Genomic DNA, 20,844 nt, shown 5'->3' with positions numbered 1-20,844 from the left:
GGGGGCCGAAGGCACGTGGGTCTCGGCGGAAGTTTTGCCCATCAACCCCTGTTCCTGCCTCACGGGCCAGTCGGGCTGTCCCCACGGGGCGGACACCGCACAGGAGGACAGCAGCCCCGAGGCACGGAGCTCCCTGTTCACTTCCAGTGTGGGCAGCTGGGGTCTGAGCCCTGGTCCCGGCACCCCTCGCCTCTTGGCACAATGGCACGAGAGTGCAACGCCGTGGGCGTGCACAGTCCTGTCCAAGAGCCCCGGTGGACCCTGTGACCGCAGCCGCGACTGGAATGGACGGGCACGTGCGGCCCGCGGAGAGCCCCTGCTGAAACCTCGGTGCATCTGGCTTCGTTCGGGCCCTATGCGTTTAGGCGTCGGTCAGGAATTTTCAGCCGTGGGCAAGTAAACCAACTTCGCACATCAAGATTTCCTCCTCGCGTGTCTTGGTGAGCTCAGCAAGCCCGGGGGAGGCGCAGATCTCAGTGTCCCCTCCCTGGGAGTGTGGGGCCCCGGTGCCCACCATTCAGGAGTCACACAGCGTCCTCTCCGAGAGCAGAGCAGGAACATCAGGACACCTGGGGGCTTGGGAGTGGGGCAGAGCCACGCAGCTCAAAATCCCAGAGCGTGTGACATTTGCTGCCACCTTGTCTTGGGAGGGGACCGTATTCACCGGGCCACTGCTTGTTCCCGGCACCTTCCTGTCTGCTGCCAACGGCATGGGGGGCCTGTGTCCTCTGGGACCACCATGTCACCCCGCACGTCCCCACCTACCCAGGCGTTGCTACCTCAGCTCCTCTCACCTGTACGAGTGGCCCGTTTCCAGTCTCCCCAGCGGCCCCCCCAGCAGCACCCCCAGCGGGCTCATCCTGCCCGCCGCTCCCAGCTTGCTCCTTCTGGCACACGGCTCTGAGCAAGACGCCTGTTGAACAGGGTGGAACGCAGGGCCATCAGGCGGCAAGGTCCAGGCCTTCAACCGGTTCCCACGCTGACGCTTGGTGTGTGACACTTTGCATAGGAACATGTTTGAAACAGGGTGTCGCTCTTGGAGACCACGTCTGCCAGACCGGCTGTGCTCCTGCCTGCCTGGATCACGGTCAGGTCTCGCTGGTGTGGCCTGGCCGGCCTTCCCACCTGTTCCCCGGCCGCAGAGCCCTGCACACCCCGGACTCGGGAGCTCGTTGGGCCCCCCGGGGTCCCTGACCTCCACCCTCACTTGCTTCCGTCAGGTCCCCTCCACCAGTGGCCACACCTGGGGAACGCCCACCCGTCTTAGCAGTTCTGGCGAGTTGCACCTCTTTCCGGAAGAATTCCCATCTCCCTGCAGTGGGGACTGTGTCTGGTGGCCCGTGGTCCGGCATCGCGTGTGACAGCTCCACGTCGCGATCGCGCAGGCACAGCTTAGTCCCTGGGCCCCGGTCAGTGAACGCGTGTCAGGGGAGGGAGGGAAGGAATGAACTCATGGTGCAGGGCACGTCTGGGGGCCCTCGCGCAGACGTGAGTGAGCCCTCACTGGTCAGTCCCACTGAATGAGGCACCGACTCTGCAGTGTCATTCATCGTGCACACCACTTAATGGAGCACACACTTGTGCACATACACAGCGATGCACATGGACACCCGCTTTGCTGGTGAATATGGTTTCCCTGACGCAGGTCGAGTCTGGGTTGGGTTAATAACAACACCTAACGCGTGTCGGGTACTTCCCGAAGCAGGTGGTGGGTCCTCGCTCACTTTCACCTTCAACAACTTGTGACGTCGGCGTTGTGGTCGTCAACAGTCGCCGGAAGCGGAGACCAAGAGAGAAGGCAGGGAGGTAACTTGCTCTGTCCGCACAGTTCGTGGGCCGCTCGTGGGCAGCTCATGGGCCGCGAGGCCGAGGTGCAGACCCAGCACTGTCTGCTTCTCCCCGCCAGGCTCTCCGCCCGTTTGCTGGGTGACGGCCCCCCAAGGCCCTGCACAGCCATCATTCGGACAGCAGACCCTACGACAGCCCTCGGCAGATGCTTTGCCCTACTCAGGAAGGTCGTCACACCTCGGAGCTGCACAAAAGTCTAAAGCACTTCTGCTCCGTTGCTCAGAGTCTTTGAAGCTGGAAGCTTCTCAGAAGACCAGAAATGTGGTCAAGCACCCAGTTTCCGGGCTTCCAGGGCCTTTACCAAACTGATAGCATTCCTCTGCATCTCTTGCGGAAACAACCCGCACCTAAGAAGAGGCTTTCTGTCCAAGCCCGTCCATGTAGTTTCACCGTTAACTTCCTACGGTGTGAGTTGCAATTAGGCAAAGTGAAGCTCAGGGGCAGAGCCAGCGTGAACCGGGGTCTGCTTCTTTGCAGATGCTGAATGCGCCGCCCTCCGCCTGGGCGTGTCCTGGAGAACCCCGCACTGCAAGGCCAGAAGGGACGCTGGGAGTTGGTCAAGCCCATCAGCCATCTGAGGAAGAAACGGGGATCAGACAGGTGAAATGATTCCCTGCGTGTGTCTGGGGTCAAACACGCGTGAGCACCCCGCCTCCGGGGTTGCAGCCCTGGCTCCTTCAGCGGCCGTCCGGGGCCTGACTTCACAGAAATGTTTAGATAAGGTTTGCCTCGGTGGCGGGAGCTGCATTGCTGGGCGGATGGGTCACCTCTTATTTTCAGTGAGATGTTTGTGTTAGAACATGTTTCACAATTTTTTATTTCACACTCTTGTGACCCTGCCAGGTCCCCGTCGCCGGCTAACTGCTGCCACAGGCCTTGCCCCATCACTGGGGGATTTTGCAATAAATGCAATCAGCCGCTTCCCATGTCTGGACCATTTCTGGTGTCTTCCCCTGCTCGTCACCTGCCGTTCCTATGAGTTTCCTTTATTTTGACAGCTTTACTCACACCGGCCATTTAATTGGAAGGAGCACAGACACGGACCGAAACGTGTGCCATCCGCATGGCTGAGTTTGAAGACCCGGTTCGGTTTCTGTAATGCTAGACTTGCAACATCCTGTCCTCTTTTGCAAAACCGTCTCTTTCTGGTCTTTTCCTGGGTCTTTGCAGATGCTTTGAAATGCATTCAGGCCATCAGCTGCTTTTGTCTGGGGAAATCATGTCGTCGGTGTAGAGATCTAATTTCTTTCTTAGCTTGAGCAAGAGCCATTTAACATGAAACATTTCAGCTTCTCGTACTCTAAAGCCTGTGCTTCTAGGGGACTTTGTTTGACCAACTTCTATTACCCAATTTCCCACAACAACTAGTTTTTGAATAATAAGGCCGAGCACGCCCGTGGAGCTCCTCGGATGGGACCATGCGGCAGGGAATGGGCTGGCAGGGTGGGAATTCTAAACCCTCACGCTGTCTGGGTTGTGGCCAGGAGAGGCAGGGGCCAAGCAGGGGAGGCGGAAGCTTGGTAAAGGAGGCGATCCAGGGACTAGTGAGGGTCTGACGCCTGGGGAAAGGCCAAAGGAAAAACTAAGAATGATCGAGTAAGGGGCGCCTGGCTCGTTGGTTAAACGTCGGACTCTTGATCAGCTCAGGTCATGATCTCAGGGTCATGGGATCGAGCCCCACAATGGGCTCTGTGGCCCGTGTGCATCCTGCTTACGGGTCTCTGTCTGTCCTTCCCCCTCTGCTCTCCTCCTGGCCACTCCCCGCCATTTCCCCCACTCCTTGCAAGCTAAAAAAAAAAAAAAAAAAGCGTACATGGAATAAATCAGGAGAAGAAAACACAGAAGGAGAGTAAAGGTCAACAGCAGCAGAAGGAGGAAAGAGCGGCTCGGGGAGGACAGGACCAAGCCCGATGACTGGAAATGGCATCAAATACACAAAACAAAGAGCAAGCAGGAAAGAAAGAAATGCCCATTCCAGGAAGTTTCTGCCTAAACAGTCGATGACTCATGAGGTCAAAGCAAAATGCCAGCATGTACCGCACGCTGACGGGTGTGGGCAGCCTCCCGTTGGGGACCAGCTGTGGCAATCACTAGCTCTCGGCTTTAGGCCTAACCTCATAAACAAAACAAATCTATAGCTTCTGCATTCCTAGAAATTGTTTCCCCTGGAGTTTGTGAAGTTTACAGGGTGGGCGTCAGACCGTCCGTTGGCCCAGTGCGGTGGGAACACCGGGGTCCTGGGCTCGCCACCCTGAGCCTGGCTCTGGGGCCCCAGCGGTGGCCAAAGGGTTTCTAACTGCAGACGGTTTCCTAGAAAGAATCCAGAAGCCACAGTCTGGAACAGGTGAGGTGGAGCTGTCCAAGCGGGGCCACCAGCTAGGAGCCTGTCTTCCTCCCCTCGATGGCTCCTACCCTGGGCATCCCTGTAGAATTCTCCATCAGGTGGCACAGCCCGCCCAGCATCCAGCCCGCCAAGCCATGGGGTCTTTTCTTTTTTAACCAATTGCTTGCCAACACTGAAAAATCAGGATAGCTTACCAAATAAAAATTTTGTTGATGTCTACTCTCTTTTGAGAAGCTGGAGCCTGAGGCCCCCGGAACTCTGTCCTGTGCTGCAAGGACCCACGAGGGATGAAGCAGGGTGTGCGGCTCTCCCGCGGCCACGGTCCAACACAGTTAACCCGAGTTCTCGCTATGCATCCAAGATTGCATCTTCCTCTGCCTGTCGAGGCCCGAGGAAAGACCTCTGGAGACAGATGGCCTCTCGGGAATCTTCTAGCTTGACATGTTCTGTAGTTTTAAGGTCACTGCCCAGCTCGGGAAGGGGAGGCCACCCTTGGAGTCCATCGTTCTGCTCTCCTTATATCTGGTTAACCAGAAAGTACGCTGGGCGTGTCATCAGACGTAGCTGAATGGGACCGACCGTCTTCTGTCCCTAGTCCCGATCAGAGTCCCTTCTTCCTCCTCCTGCCTCTGGACTGACAGGGGCTGAGAGTGAGGAAGCTGTGACTTCATTCTTCAACAAGAACCCTGTTCCTCCTCCTCAGGGGCCTGGTCACAGCCCTGCTCCACGGTTAGGCCCCTGCGGACGTCTTCCTAGAAGCCTCCCTGCCCTGAGTCATTTGTTTCCAATGCAGGCTCCCCTGACTTGTGTTCATCTGCAAGCACTTGCCTGTTGGGGAACATTGTAGGATACGCCATCAGGCACCCCACGTCTTGGGGAGTGGGGACAGATCCTTCATTGTAATGCTCCGTGGTTTCCCAATCACCAGGAGGAGCTCTAGAGTTACTTTCTGAGTTGGTATCACAGACCTCTCCTGCACTGCCTCTGATTTCCGAGTAGGATGGCACCAAAAATTGATGCACAGATATGACACAGGCACAGTCTAGAACCAACCCTCCCCCAGTAATGAAGGGAACATCGGGTCTCAAAATCCAGCATACAGAATGAGTTTCCAAGTTCAGAGACTCCCCCCCCACACACACACCATCATTGTCTGGGGTGACTGCAAGCATGTTACCTACTTTTCTTCAGTTTTTCCTTCTATAAAACCATTATTCACTATTCATTTTACAGCAGCTTTGGAATTTTATAAAATTATGCAAAAAGCAGAACAATGTGGAGAATATGTTGCAGGTGTGGGGTAAGAGAGTTCTGTTGCTCTGGGGTTCTAGGAATTAGCTGCATTTCTAACCCTGAAAAGGTAACTGACTTACGGATATTGTTTTAATTTCATCTAAGGAAGTTTTCAAACTATAATAGGCATTGTGAGGGTTTGGAAAAAGCAAACCTAATAGTAAAAAAAAAAAAAAAAATGAGAGAAGTGGACATTATAAACCAAAACCAAGACTTATTTTCATCAACAGAGTCAGCTCTGTGGAATAAATATCTAATAGAAGGGGCAGACTCAGAGCCAGGGACATGCCTCTTGAACTGGTGAGGGCCCGGACAGTGGATTTGGGGGAGATATTGAAACCTATTTTGCGTGCCTAAATTGTCAGGGCCTTGTTGGTAAACCTACACTTTACCAGTCGGGTTGTGAAGAAGTGTGTGTTGTGAAACACAGCATTGTCCTTGAAGAACACTTCGAAGTGTGAAGCTTTCCAAAAATCAGGTGATAAGTGATCAACATTTTTAAGCATCACTCCTTGGGTGCTTGTGACTACTGTGTAGTAGGAGAACGGGGGAGACGGAGACACAGGAGGGTTTTCTATTGATGACGAGCACGGCCGTGGTCGCCGGGGGTGCAGTCTCCTCTTTCCTTCGGGGTTTGGTTCAAATTTTTCTTCTTTTTCAAAAAAAAATGTGTCATGGGGGAAAGAATGGAACGTCCCCGAAGGCATTGCGTCCGGCTCCCGCGGTCCCGGCGGAGCAGGGGGTCCTCCCGCACCTGCCACGGCCGCGCCCGGGCCAGCGTGTGCGTCCCCGCGAGGAGCGTGGCTCCCCCGGCAGAGGCCGACCCGCCCGCCCGCTGCTTCAATCCGCAAACGCGCCGGGTGCGCACGTGCCGCCACGGCCTCCCGCGCGCGCTGCCCGGAGAACGCGCCGCGAGGGGCCATTTCTCCGGTTCCTTTACGTGTCTTACGCAGCCGGGAATTCCGGGGGAGAAGACAACCGCGTCCAGTCGGGGCAGAAACGACACCACGGAGGCGCCGGCTCCGAGGTCGCCGGGGACACTCCGCGCGCCGGCGGGCCACCGGCCGGGCACCCGCGGCGGCCGCGCACACGGACCTCGGCAGCCTCCTTCCCCAGTGCTATTACGCAACAACTTCGCGTCCGTCATCTTCGCCCTAATCGTGCAGGGGGCGGTGTCTGCGCGCTCGCGGTCTCCCGCTCGGGGCCGTCGCGCTCCCCGGGGAGACGCGCGGGGCATTGTAATCGCCGCCGCCGCAGCGCCGCGGGGCCCCAGCCGGCCGCCCGGCCTCCTCCCCACGGCCCCCGCCCCGAGCGCCCGCGGCTCGCCAGCGCCCCCTCCCCGGCGCCCACCCGGAGGCGGCGGACCGGTCCTCGGCGAGGGTGCGGGGAGGGGCCGGCGGAGGTCCGTGCCACGCCCGGGTCGCCGCCGCCCGCGGGCCTCGGCTGGGCAGCGGGTCGGCAACAGGTAGCCCCGCCGCTGCGTGCTCGGGAGACAAAAAGCGCCCGCGAGCGAGCGCGGACCGGGGCTCCCGGAGGCTCCGCGGCGCCGGAGGGCGAAGGCGGCGGCGGGAGAGCCGGACGGCGGGGGCCGCGGGGGCGGTCTTGGTCCCTCCGCTGGGGACGCCGGCGCCGGCCGCTGCGCAAGCCCAGCGCGGGGCGCGGATCCTCGCGGCGCTCGGGCGGCGGCGCTGGCCGCGGTCGCGGAGGGACGCGGGCGGCCGGCGGCGCAGCGGGGAGGTGGTGGCGGGGCGGGGGGGCGGGGAGCGGGCGGGGGGGGGGCGGGGGGCGGGCCGGGGGCGGGGCCGCGGAGAGCCCGCCCCCGCCGGCCGCGGCCATTGGCGGCGGGCCGGGGGCGGGTGCGGGCGCGGCGATTGGGGCCGCGGCCGCCCATCACCGCGAGGCTGGCGGGCGGCGACGTAGCGCGGCGCTCGGAACTGACCTACTAACACACATCTCCCGGCGCGGCCACGGCGCCCGCGGACCCGGCGCGCCGCCCGCCTCCCGCGCCGCGCCCTCGCCGCCGCCCGCCGCCCCGGAGGCCCGGCCCGAGCCCCGCGCGCCGCGGCGCCCCGCTCCCGGCCGCCCGCGCGCTCTCCCCGCCGCCCGGGCTCGCCGCCCGAGAGCAGGAACACGGTAAGCGCTCCGCCCACCGCCGGCCCGGCCCGGCGCCCCGCTCCCCGCCCGCTGCCGGGGCGCGCGGCCGGCGGGCGCGGGGCGCGGGGCGCGGGCCGGGCTGCGCGCGGGGCTGGCCGGCGGCGGCGAGAGTGCGCGGGGCGTTCGTTACATAAACTTTTGCTGCCTTGGCGCGCGGGGGGGGGGGACTCGCCACCCTAAGGCGGCCGCCCCGGCTGCAGCGCCCTCGCGCCGGCCCGCGCCCCCCCGCCGCGGTTGCATAATGTCTCCGGATTTCAGGAAAATTGATGTTTCGGCGGAGCAGAGCGCCGGGGACGCTGAGCCACCTCGAGCGGGAAGCGCGGCGCTGCCTGCTTCCTCGTCCCTCCCGCGGGGCTGGCGGCGGGGGCGGCGGGGGCGCGGGGCGCCGAGGGCCGGGGCTCGTCCGGGGCGGCCGGCGGAGAAGGCGCGTCGGCAGCGTGAACCGTGACGGCATCCCGGGAATGCGCGCCCGCGTCTGCCAGTGTCAGGGGCTGTGTCGGCACCGACGTCTCCCACCCTGTCTGTCGTCAGCGCGCGCTGCCGGCGCCCGGGAAGGTTGTGGGATGTGTCCTTGCGCGGATTGCATAATCTGTCCGCCGCGAGACCCGGGCCGGGGTTCCGGGCCGCGGTGGGAGTGTGCGCGTTCGTGCGCCGGGATGCGGGAACGTTAGCGCCGCGCGGGCGCTGGGGACGTTGTGGACACCTATGCTGCGACCCCAGGAGAAAGACGTGCCCCTCAGCACTCCTACGCGACGTGAAGAATTCCCCGCGCCGTGTTCCGATCTTGGATACTCCCGGGGTTCGCCCCGTAGGTGTCCCGAGCTATTATGTTTAAATGTGGGACGAACCATTGTGGCGTTCACCTCCCCAGCTTCTTGATTTTCACGCATTCCGTTCCATCAGCCCTGTTTCTCACCTTATTGTCATTGCTTTTTCAGACACGAGACAGATCACATAATAGTTTCCTGGAAATGTTGCATTATGTAACCGCCGAATTTGCTGGCAGTCAGCATAGGAAACGGGAGCTAATTACGTGATTTTATATTCTTGCTACAAAGAAAGTAGGACAATCTCAGCCTTTAAAATGTCACTGTAACAGTTTTCCTTTTCTTTCTTTCTTTCTTTTCTTTCTTTTTTTTTTTTTTTAAGGATATTTTAAACAGGAAAGTAGACAACCGGGTAAAGCACTGAGTTGGCTCACGCTGCCGAATGTGTGTCTTTAGCCCTAAATGAAATGTGCGTTCTTCTAAATTTAGCCTATCGCATTTTAACAATTGTGGCCTCGCCGCGCTATTTCTGGTGTTTTCTCCAGGGCTGTGTGCAGATTCAAGTTCAAGGCCATTTGCCGTAGTTTTAACTCCACGCCTTCGGAGACCTTTGATAAGACTGTATTTTTAGGAAGGCATTTCGCAGAGCCGGGTGGCTTGCTGGATGCGGACTCCCGTTCGTCTTTATAAAGGACACTTTAGGAAACTGCTGTGTTCCCTGAGAACAGCAGGGGATGGCCAAGTGTCGTCTTCTGGTCTTGGCTTTTGTAAATAACAACAGGGAATGAGGTCACAAGTATTTATTTCACATCGTGGGTATTTTTTTTTCTCCAGGCTAGACATGATTTATGGGAAACAGATATAGGTTAGTGGATTGCATTTTGGTGTAGATACCCCAGTTTTATTCCTGTGAGTATATATGGACATATAATATACCGAGATTTTAAATTTCCTCCGGCACTCTTAGGTAGTGTAATTAGGTGTGAATATATGTATATGATGGTGTGTATATGTCAGGTTTTTTTCCCCCTGACTTAACATTTAAATAACTACAGAACAGGGTTCGAGTTTTGGGGGGGGGGCGCGTGTTATAGACATTCATCCCTAGAACAAATTATATTACCCCAATAATCGCAGCTGCTTTCCAACAAGCTAATATTGCTCCAGGCCCCCCGGTGTCAGACCCCGACCTACTTTGGAGCTTGGGCAGGGAGCCCCGGGCCTGCCGCGGAACGCGCAGCGCCACCTTCCGATCGCGACCTCCAGGGGCGCGCCCCTCCCGCCTGCGGGCCCTGGGGGGACGGAGGCAGGGGGCCGGGAGGTGGGGGCGGCGCGTGGGGGCCCAGGGTCGGGACCCGGGAGCGCCCTGGGCGGCGCTTGGGCCGGAGCCGCGCGGCGGCCTGCGCGCGTCCTCGCCCCCTCCCCACATTCCTTTGTTCTGGCGAGGGGGTCCTGCCGGCGCCGAGGCCCCGCTGCGCCGCCCACCCGGCGGGGGCGGGTCCCGGTGAGGCGCCGCGCTGGGGGCGCGGAGGGACCTGGGCCGGGGAGCGCGGGCGCGCTCGGGGTTCGCCGGGCCGAGGGCGGGGAGAGGAGCGCGGCGGCGGAGGGCTGGGAGGGGAGCTGGGGAGGAGCGAGCGGCGCCCGGGCGAGGCGCAAGGACAGGGCGGCCGGGCGGCCGGAGCGGCCGGAGCGGCCTGCCTCCTGCCTCTGCCCGGTGAGCCTCCGAGCGCCGCGGACACCGTTGTTCCTGGAGCCTTCATTGTATTTGGGAGCCGCGCGCTTCTCGGTTCGCGAAGTGAGAGAGACCGACAGCGCCTCCAAATGTCAGCGGCCCGCGGCCCCCGGGGGTGGGGGCGCTCCCGCCCTGCTGGTGACGGAAAGGAGCGCCGGGCTCGGCTGTGGCCACAGTCGAGCTGATGTTGTGTTTTTTGGTCTTTTTTGAACCTTCACTTAGTGTGGTCAAAGGCCAGAGTAGAAAGAACTTGAGTCCCCCGAGTTGAAAATAAAACAAAAATCACAGCGCCCACGCAGACGCCGCGGTCCTGCTGTCAGACATCAGCCCGTCCGTCCCCGCGCGCAGACCGCGGGCAGCCGCTGTGCGGTGGCTTCGGGCGACATCACGGGCGTTCTCCGGCAGGCCGCTGGTTTCTGTGCGATCACATCCTAAGTCCGAGCCCCTGATCCGGTTCCTCTCTGGACTCCAGGCCGCTGTCCAGAGCCAGCGACCAGCTTGGCGGGGTGCTGAGAGCTCGGGTCCAGGAGAGCTGCGCCCTCAGCCCGGGCCTGTGGTTTTGGGAGCCGCTGTGATCTCCACCGGTGTCCAGGGTAAACTGAGGGAGTAAGACCTATCCGCTGGGCAGTTGTGAGGAGCTCAGCAAACCACCAGCAAGCAGACTGGTTCGTTGTCTTAAATAAAAATATTCACCTTCATTTTTCGCTGCCTGCGTCTCTGTCCGGTAACAGTAGGGACTGAGGTTTGAGTTAAACCCTGTAGTTAAAGATCCTCCTTGGGATCCATTTTTGTTGTAACAATGATTACTTTTTTTTCTTCTCTTAAAACTGTGTGCCATTGTGTTCGATGGTAACTTCAGTTGGAAGTGAATTCTTGGCCGTGTTGCAGGCCTCCTAGATCACCGGGTTGATGTAGAGGAAGTGCTGGCAGGAACAGAGAGGCCAGTCGCTGTGGCGGGAGTGACGAGACAAGTGCCACAGAGCCCTGGCTTTGCCCCGTTCCTTGGACCACTCTGATGGTTTTCCGTGGCCTGATGATGCACATCTCTACGCTTCTGTGGCCCCTGACCAGCGCAGGCTGCTTAGACCCCACAGATGAGCCCTCTGGGAAGGAACGTGTGCGGGCTGCGTGGTTGACAGCCAAGGCCGTGCCCCGTGAAACTGCTGATGGTTGGCCCTTTTGATTAATACACAAGATTTCATCTGGTTGAGTCTTCTACCTGCGGCGCAGGGCAGGGCTTCCCTAAGAATCGCGAGAGGCTCAAACGCCCTGGCTCGCCAGCCTCCTTGCCTTGATGCTGCCGAGACGAAGACCTAGTACTTCCCAGCCCCTTCGCCTGCTTGTGCCTGGCACTGGGCTGTGTTCTGTCACCATCCCCATTTTATAGGTGAGGGACTGGAGGCACGGAGACATGGGTTAGCAGCCCAGTCCACCAGCCCGAGAACGGGAAAGGGGGGGTGGGCTGTGCTAGTAACACTCCCCCCTCCCTCCCCAGAGTGTGAATGCTAGCTCACTGGAGTCTTTGCAACAGTTTCCTTTTCTGTGTTAAAGGCTTATCTTTGCACAGCCCAATTATAACATCAGTGTGATGCAACAACCTGAAAATTAAAAACCCTTTGTTAGAGCGCTTTCCCGCGTTGAGCAACTGCCTGACTCACCCACGGAGTGGATATTTCTAGTTGACCTTGTCGTCAGCTCCACGAAGTGAATGTGATTGCCGCATGGAATGGAAAAGGTGCAGTCATATTGCCTCGGCTTTATTTTTACCCGCGCTGAAATCACACATACTTCACTATTTCCATTGTAATCCAGATGGCACTGATGCTGTGAGGAGTTGTTTATTTTTAATTTGTATTGAGGGAATGAGAGCACACTTGGGATTCGATTCAAAATATGACAGAAACAATGCAATTGAAGCTCCTTTAATATGCATTTCTGGGTTTTGTGAGGTGTGCCAGTATTTCACAGCATTGACACATTGTCTGATATCCTGTTATTTTCCTAAGTTGTATTTGAGTTGATTTTTATCCAGATCAGACTCATTGAGAATGTCGAAAGACATTGACCTTTGATCACAGACATTACATAAGAGTTTTTCGGTTTCAAAATGAATCTGTATTACCATTGCCCCCAATTACCTCTCAAATTTCTTTGCAAATAACTTTCCTGTAGTTTAAAAAAAAAAAAAAAACTTAAAAAAATACCATTTCTCTTATGGTTTTAATTAGAGAGCTTAAGGTTGTTTTTATGATAAGAAAGTTAGCAGGGATTTTTCTAGATGCCATTCATAATAATATGTGCTTTGAGGACTCAATTTCGTTGGAGTCAGAATGATCTTTGTATTATAGGCCTTTAGTTATCAGAATATGGTGTCTTTTATCAATTAACTCTCCAAGGATCTCAACTGGCAGTTCAATAGTCTTCAAGTAAACATGGAAACATTTTTTTAAAAATCCATCCTATTCATAAGGCATGTAATAAAGTAAATGACATTTGTGATTATCTGCTCAAGGGGGCAGGAAAGTGAAATTAGAAGAGATCAGAACGTCAAGCTGAGGAGCGCCGCAGTGGTTCTTCAGGGAACTTACAAGCATTCAAGAACTTTCCCTGCCCCCCTCCCCGCCCTGCACCTACACCATTCCTGTCACCCTTCCGCGTGCTGCACAGGCTCTGCTGGTGCGAGCCAATGGCAGAATTTCCTGTAACCGGGTGACTTTGTGCTTGTTGGCGTCCCTTAGGATTGCAGGTTCGTTGTCAAAGATACATTGATCTTTGGAAGTAGCAAGGAAACTAGTGGTCCCCACTTTGAAGGGACTCTGGCTTTTTAAAATGCTTTATGATTCCTCTTTCTTCTCCCCCCAGCCCCGCTCCCCATTCCTCTCCCTCTTCAGGAGGGTGTGTTTGGTCTGTTGTTCTCCAGCCGCCCCGTTGTTCCTGTGTGTTAGCATCTGTGCGCTTCCGCACCGTCTTCCGAAAATTTCCACTATGCGCTGTAGGTCACAGACACTGGCCTCTCTTATAGAAGAGTGCCGAGTGATACTGTTTCATATTTCAGTCCCTTAAGTTGTATCAGCTACCACAGAATGCGATGTTGTCCTTTTTGTTAAGATTGAATCTAATTTTTAAGTGGTCCTTTGTTGAGGACGAGAGAGCAAGAAACTTGAAGTATTTTCACGGAGTGTAAACTTGATCAGATTTTGACACATTTGTTTACAAATACGCCCAAGGAGAAAAAGTAGGTTAGTTTGTTGCTATGACAGGACAGATTCTGGCAAAGCAGGAGGGTCCCTGTATATGTGTGTTTCTATCTGGATCAGTACAATTTCCTCTCTAACATTAGGGCTGAAGTCTGTGTTACGGGACACAATTATATTCTTGAACGGAAGGTACTTCATTGGCAATTAGAGAGGTTTAACGTAGTTTTGTTTATTTAAAAAATCTCTGGGGCATCTGCTGGCTCAGTCGGTAGAGGGTGCGACTCTTGATCTTGGGGTCATGAGTTCCAGCCACATGTTGGGCATAGGGATTACTTTGAAAACTAAAAGCCTTTCATTTGTCAGCCTGATTAGAAAATCCCCTGCGACTTCAGTGCTCCCCGAGTTTCCATCCCCCAGCCCCCTTGACCGCACATGCGTGCTTCCTCCCCGTTTGGCCTCCGCTTTTCAGTCCTGATGTCGCTCTGATCCACGAACAGAGTAAAGCGTTTTACTGAGACAGTCGTGTCCTCGGTGGTTCACCTACCACAAGAAGCCCAGTTGACATTTTGCTCGTTTTAATAGCTTAAAGAGCTGTGAATTGATTAACTTCATTTATTTTTCACCGAAATGACACCTGTCGCAAAGACAAGCAGCTGTCTGCTTAGTGCCGCGAGAGTTTACCATGAGATGAAATGGTTTGTTTCCTTGAACGGCATCTACACTGTGCTCCGAGGGCGTAAGTGGCACATCCGGAGGGTGGGGGGCGAGAGTTCTACTGGAAAATGTTTCCAAAACATGAAGCACATCGGATAGCTTCTCATTTTGTGTAGACAGAATTTTTAAATCAAAATATGTGACACAGGCTGTTTGCAAGAAGACTTCCCCTGGCTCTTCTGAGAGGGGCGCTGGGGGCCGGGACAGGCACAGCTCTGTCTCCGGAAGCAGACGTGACTCCGTCCGTCCGTGAGGAAGAATTAGGTGGAGGCTTCATGTTGTGAACTTTTATTCTTTTTTTAGACTTTTTTAAACCAAATTTTAAACTTAATTAAAGATCACGTTGGGGTCTTCTGACTTGAATACGCATCACAGCTCAGCGTTCACAAAACCCAGCTCCCACCTGTGGAAATCAGGGAACGTTACGTGCTGTGAAAAAGCACTTGGAGACGGCGCGCCCGTGTTGGGGACGGGAGGACCCATCGGCTGGAAAGCGGTGTCTTCTGCGCTTCGATTGCTCTTTTCATCCGTGTCCTGATGGCGCAGCCCTGTCACCTAATGGAACTGATGAGGCTGACCACCCGAGCATGCCAGCGTCCCAGAAAGGACACTAAGGGACAGTTACTCAAGAAGGGAACTCGAAGGGGTGCCCGCAGTCCAGCGCGGGTGGTGGCCGGAAAGCGTGATGCAGAGGCTTAAATCCACCCAAAGGGAGAATGCTGGGGTTTGGAAAAAAGCCACCAGCGGAGTATAAAGGCGGCGTATAAACGACGTGTCAGAAGGCGGCGGATAAGCCCCCTGAGGTCTTTCCTGTGAGTTCACTGTCAGGGGACACGACTGCATTCTAAGGCGCTTCTCTGCCCACGAGCGCTATGTGATCCTGGGAAAGTCACTCAGGCTCTCTGTGTTTCGGCCACCCACCGCCCCTCCGCGCTGAACATGCGTACATTTTGTTTTTGACCCAAAAGTCATAGGCGCCGCCGCCGCCGCGGTTTTCCTCGTCTTCTGTTGTAGCGCGCCGGGTCGCCGGGAGACCAGCTCGGCAGAGGCGAGCGCGTGGCCTGTTCCTGCGGCTGAGTCTGTACTCGGGGTCTCACACCACGGCCAGAGGCGGGGGAGAGCTCCGGGTGGCACCTGGGTTGCCCTAAGGCAGTCGTGGCCGCATCCCGTGGTGCAGTGCTGCCGCGGCAGTGAGGGCGTCCGTGCGGAGCGTCCAGGAGAGGCATCGGGCGCGCCAGACCCACCGCGCGAGCGTGGAGACGCCGCTGGCCGGAGCTGGACCGGGATCTGGGCTGGAGTCCACTCTGCTGCGTCGCCAGCTGCGGGGCGCGGGGCAAGCCACCAACGTCTCCGAGCCGGTTCTGTTTTGAAAAGCGTCATCGTGGGGGTGACGCACATGGGACAGGCCAGGCCCCCGGAACCTGCTGTGCAGCACGTGCTCCGTACATGGCACCCGTTGGGATTGCTGTGCTGTTGTCACCGCGACCAAGAAACAAGCAGCGGGGCTGGAAGGGATGTGCGGTGGGACCCGACGCCACGCTGATGGCGCCCGTAGTGCGTGCCTCCCCGAGCGCGGGGTTCTCCCGTCTGGCTCCTGCCGGAGACAAGGAGCTCCTGGACTCTCAAGTTTGGTTTTCCCTCCCTCTTTATGTGCCGCCATCTGGCTCAGTGCCTGGTGGCCAGCACGCCGCACGTGTTGGGTGAACCAGTTAATGAGAGAAGCTGTGTGTTAACAAGTACGATGTCTTTTTTTAGAATACGTGATGACATAGAATACGTAATAATATTCGGTCAAGAAAATGATCAGAAAGTGTTTCATTTACAGAATTCTCTTAGGTAAGGCAAATGAGCGTCTGCCAGCCCAATGTCAGACGCCCTGTGTCCTGCGTGTTACGAGGACGCGCCCCTGGGAAGGACTGCAGGCTAGTTAGGGGCACAGAGCAGACCCGCGGACGGTGCGGTGTACGAAATCTGCACCTGCTCTGCGGTGCCTCACGTGCATGAGAAACTTTTTCCAACACTGCAAGATTATTTGATAAAAGATGTTACAGAAGATCCTCTTAAGATAGTAGGTGGTGATTTGCCTGTGAGTCAGAGAGACAATATTTGCAGGTGAGGGCAGACGTCAGATCCTAGTCCGTGTGGTAAAACTCACGTGGGAAGAAGATCAAAAAGAAAGGGGACTTGCTGTAGGTTTTGAATGCCCCGAGGAAGTTCTAGAGATGACAGAGTGGACACGCAGTGCTCCGACGGCGAGAAGACAGGGCTCATGGAGATGCTAGGACTAGGGGTACTTTTGGTAGATGGAGCAGGGCAATCTGGTGAGGGCCGCCTGCCCCACTCTGCCAGGCTCCTGGGCCGGGAGGCTGGAAAGTCTCCACCCCCTGGTGGATTTGAAATGCTGAAAATGGGTAAGAAATGATGAAATAAGGAAAAGTTTAGGAAGAGTAACTAAGGCAGGATGGTGGGGCATTTCAAACGTCTAAGTGGGGAGCTCACTGGGGAAGGCAGCCATAAAAGGAATGTGACTTTTTTTTTTTTAAAAGGTGGGGATGCATTTTAAAATGCAGGGGAGAAGAGTGCGTCTCCGGTGGAAAATCTATCCAGAATGAGTGTTCAAGGAGCCGTATGATGCTTGGAAAAACAGTAGTACCCAGGGGGCCGCAGCCAGGAGTCCACTGATCGTGTCGAGGAAAGACGGGTGTTGGTGTCGGAAGACGAAGCCTGAGTGGGAATGTGCCGAACAGTGTGGTACCGAGTGATGACGAGATTCCTTTTGACGCCGCCTCTGCCTGCCGTAATGACTCCTCGCCTTCCCGTCCTGTCGTCAAAAACAAACAGAACCTCGGTATTATTAATCATGGGTTTCACTAAGTCGCAACTGCTTCCACGTTGGCTCAGCCTGACGGACAAAAATGTGGCATTAAAACCTTAGTCTTTATGATCCTGAAATCATTACATCATTTCTTCTGTTCCTTCTGGAAAAGGCGCAAGAAGCTGGCAAGCTTTTCCAGCTGATAAAATTAACCTTTACTTCATTAGTCATTACAAAACTATGCACAAGAAAGGGAGAGTGATGTGAAACAAAAACATTAAATCTTTTTAATGTGGCAGGAGAGAGTGCCGTATGCAGATAGCACTGAGTGAACGGTGGTCTGCTTTACGAGAGTATTACCTACTGGGAAATCGGGCCGAGAAGCCGTCGAGAAACACAGTGGGATCCCGAAAGCACCATAAAAAGATTGTTACTGGAATCTAATATGGGTTTATTACCTCATGTCAACCCAAATTCAGATTATAAATATCTCATCAGTGGAAAAGGAAGCTAGCTGACGGTTCTATTTTTTTTTTAAAGATTTTATTTATTTATTTAACAGAGATCACAAGTAGACAGAGGCAGGCAGAGAGAGAGGAGGAAGCAGGCTCCCCGCTGAGCAGAGAGCCCGATGTGGGGCTCGATCCCAGGACCCTGGGACCATGACCTGAGCTGAAGGCAGAGGCTTTAACCCACTGAGCCACCCAGGTGCCCCCTGACGGTTCTATTTTTGAGGGTTTTTTTTTTTTAATATTTTGTTTAAAACTAATTAGTTAAGTGAAAAGAAATTCTTTCCATAATTACATTCTCCGGGTCTAAAATAATTTTAAGTTTCAAGAATGCACTGTACTTTAAAAAAGGGGGAAAAAAAGGTCCCTTTGAAGAGTAACTGTTTATTCTAGTCCCAAACTGTTGCCTCAATGAAATCTACTGGGACAGACTTTCCAGGACCAAAACAGGCACCTGGCTGGCGTGCTTCAGCCTTAAGGGGACATTTGATAAATCAGTGTGGAGGAGCCAGAAAAAAGAAGGAATGGATCTGACGTCATAGCAGGGACACACCCCAAGATCTGGCGCTGGGGAGGCGCTGGGGTGGGGGCTGTGGGCGTCCTGGGACAGCGCGGTCCGGGCCTGGCGGGCATGTGTGTATGGGTGCTGGAGTCGGAACAGAACCACCACGACTCCGCCGTCTCGTGGCTTTTGTTCTCATTTTTGTTCAGACACAGATTTTGCTCTGGAATGTACTTTATTCTGCGTAGTTTCAGAATTTCTGTACGGGCACGCGTTCACCTGGGAAAGTTCTCTTGGGGGGGTGAGCGTGTTCGCCCTGCGCTGCTGGGATGTCCGCCGAAGTTGCTCAGGACCACCACGATGCGCGGCCGCTGTTTAAGACTTAACCAGCCAGAGGCGATCTGTCCTTTCCTTCCCGGGATGTCTCGTCCCCACCTGCCCCCCACCCCGCGCACACACGTTTCCGCTCCTGAAACGGCTTCCTCGGTTTCTCCCCGGCCTCGTGTGTGTTTGCTCCCTCCGTCGTGGGCCACGCGGCACCCTGCTGGGAGGTCTCGCTGGGGACTGTCCTCTGCCGCTTCCAGCCCAGGCCGCGGGGCCCGATCTCCGTCCCCAGCCTCCTCGAGGGCAAGCGCTGTGTTGAGTTCGGACCCTGCCGAGCGCAGCGCCTCGTGCGCGCCTGGCGGGACCTGTTGGCCGGTGGGTGACGTTCTTTTCCTGTGTTGCAGGGACGTGGGAGGAGGGCGCCTGCTCCGCTCGGAAGACGCGCCGGCGAGATTCGTTCGACAGCAGAGCCGGAGAGAGAACGTTGATGGCTTGTGCACCGCAGCTTCTAAAGCGCTTGTGAATCCTGGGGAAGGGGGTCTGTGTGATTCTGATGCAGCTGAGGAAAATGCAGACCATCAAGAAGGAGCAGGTGTCCCTGGACGCTGGCAACGGCGTGGACAAGATGGTGCTGAACGCGGCCTTGACCGAGGTCTCGGAAGACTTGACGGCGGGCGAGGAGCTGCTTCTGAGCGAAGGCAGCGTGGGCAAGAGCAAGTCCTCGGCCTGCCGGAGGAAGCGGGAGTTCATCCCCGACGAGAAGAAGGACGCCATGTACTGGGAAAAGAGGCGGAAAAATAATGAAGCGGCCAAGAGGTCACGGGAGAAGCGCCGCCTCAATGACCTGGTCTTGGAGAACAAACTGATCGCCCTGGGAGAGGAGAACGCGACTTTAAAAGCTGAGCTGCTGTCCCTCAAATTGAAGTTTGGTTTAATTAGCTCCGCAGCCTATGCCCAGGAGATCCAGAAACTCAGTCACTCCACCGCCGTGTACTTCCAGGACTACCCCGCGTCCAAGTCCAGCGCCAGCCCCTTCGTGGATGAGCAGGAGCCGTCGGTGGTGAGCGGCGGCTGCATCTCCGTCATCAAGCACTCCCCGCAGGCCTCCCTGTCCGACGTCTCCGACGCGTCCTCGCTGGAGCCCTCGCTGGACGGGGCCGCGCGGGGCGGCTGCGGGAGCCCCGACGGCAAGTTCCAGGCCATCAAGCAAGAGCCGGTGGAGCTGGAGACCTACGTGCGGGAGCCTGGCGAGGAGCGGGGCGCCTTCCGGGCCTCCGTGTACCAGAGCCTCATGGGGGCCGCGTTCCCCGGCTTCTCCCACTCGCCCCCTCTGCTGCAGGTCGCCCGGTCCTCCAGCAACTCCCCCAGGACGTCCGAGACGGACGACGGCGCGGTGGGGAAGTCGTCCGACGGGGAGGACGAGCAGCAGGTGCCCAAGGGCCCCATCCACTGTCCCGTGGAGCTCCAGCGCGCCCACGCCACCGTGGTGAAGGTGCCCGAAGTGAACTCCTCCGCCTTGCCGCACAAGCTGCGCATTAAAGCCAAAGCCATGCAGATCAAAGTGGAAGCCTTGGATCACGAGTTCGACGCCGCGCCGAAACCGCCCTCGCCTGTCGACGCGGCGCCCAAGAGACATTTCGGACTGGAGAAGCACTCCGCCCCGAGTATGGTACACTCTGCTCTCCCCCCTTTCTCCGTGCAGGTGACCAACATCCAGGATTGGTCTCTCAAATCGGAACACTGGCATCCGAAAGAACTGAACGGCAAAGCTCAGAACAGCTTCAAAACGGGAGTTGCGGAGATGCAAGACAGTGGCTTCAAAGTGTCTGACCCAGAGGGTTTGTTTCTGAAGCGGGGCATGGCAAGCTTGTCCGCAGAGGTGGTGTCACTCAAGAGACTCATCGCCACACACCAGATCTCTGCTTCGGACTCTGGGTGAATCACTACTGAGAAGCTCTGGCTGTTTACGAAGCCGTCATTTGCAATAGATGAGTACGTTTTGTATTAGGCTGAATTTTCACTGGACCTGTGATGTCATTCCACTGTAATGTTCACACGTTGTCTGCTGGGTGTCTTTTTGTGCACAAATTATTATGGAGATTAGATCGTGTTCTCACTCTGCCTTGTGTATAGTCACATAGCCCATGCAAAGACTGTATATATCGGACATTATTTTTGTTGTTCTGCTATAAAGCGTGTCTGTTGCCAGTTTCAATAAAGGATTGGGGACAGACACAGAACCTCTGCTCCATTGCACATGATTTTATGGAAGAGAAAAAGCAATTTAAGTTCCAAAAGTGGTATTAAGATATTCCGTGTTTTACTCATTCAGGGACGTTTACTCCTCTGCGTTCAGGAAGCCGAAATGTAAGTTCAGCACATGGTTTGGTTTTCTTCTAGTTTGGTCCGGGCTATAGGAAGTTTAGAAACATTCCGAAGAGAGGGCAAACAAATCACAATGACTTTTCTTGCATTTGAGGCTGATTTATTAACTCACTCCCTTTATCCATTTTGCTCTCAGCTTCAGTTTTGGGTGTTTTTTGTTGTTGTTGTTTTAAGTAGAAAAATCCAAGTGGTCCAGCATCACCCTCTCTGGGCTGTCTCTTCTGTGAGTCTGACACGTCCATGTGAATAGTTGAGTCACT

The 20,844-nt window shown here is 56.0% G+C and overlaps 1 protein-coding gene across 2 annotated transcripts; it reads left to right on the top strand.

The window, feature by feature from the left end:
• The first annotated feature begins 6,855 nt into the window (after window positions 1-6,855).
• On the top strand, window positions 6,856-20,460 carry NFIL3 (nuclear factor, interleukin 3 regulated). Of its 2 annotated transcripts, none has more exons than XM_032307436.1 (2): window positions 6,856-6,950; window positions 18,604-20,460. In XM_032307436.1, exon 2 carries the CDS (start codon window positions 18,753-18,755, stop codon window positions 20,136-20,138), a length of 1,386 nt encoding a protein of 461 aa, XP_032163327.1. In that variant the 5' UTR covers window positions 6,856-6,950; window positions 18,604-18,752; the 3' UTR covers window positions 20,139-20,460. The 2 variants fall into 2 exon arrangements, with proteins under 2 accessions (XP_032163327.1, XP_032163326.1); XM_032307435.1 differs by lacking the exon at window positions 6,856-6,950 and adding an exon at window positions 7,542-7,618.
• Window positions 20,461-20,844: the final 384 nt, after the last annotated feature.

The sequence above is a fragment of the Mustela erminea genome, chromosome 12 (assembly GCF_009829155.1).
Source record: "Mustela erminea isolate mMusErm1 chromosome 12, mMusErm1.Pri, whole genome shotgun sequence".
In the NCBI taxonomy this organism is placed as follows: Eukaryota; Metazoa; Chordata; class Mammalia; order Carnivora; family Mustelidae; genus Mustela; species Mustela erminea.
This window is presented reverse-complemented; position numbering and strand designations above follow the sequence as displayed.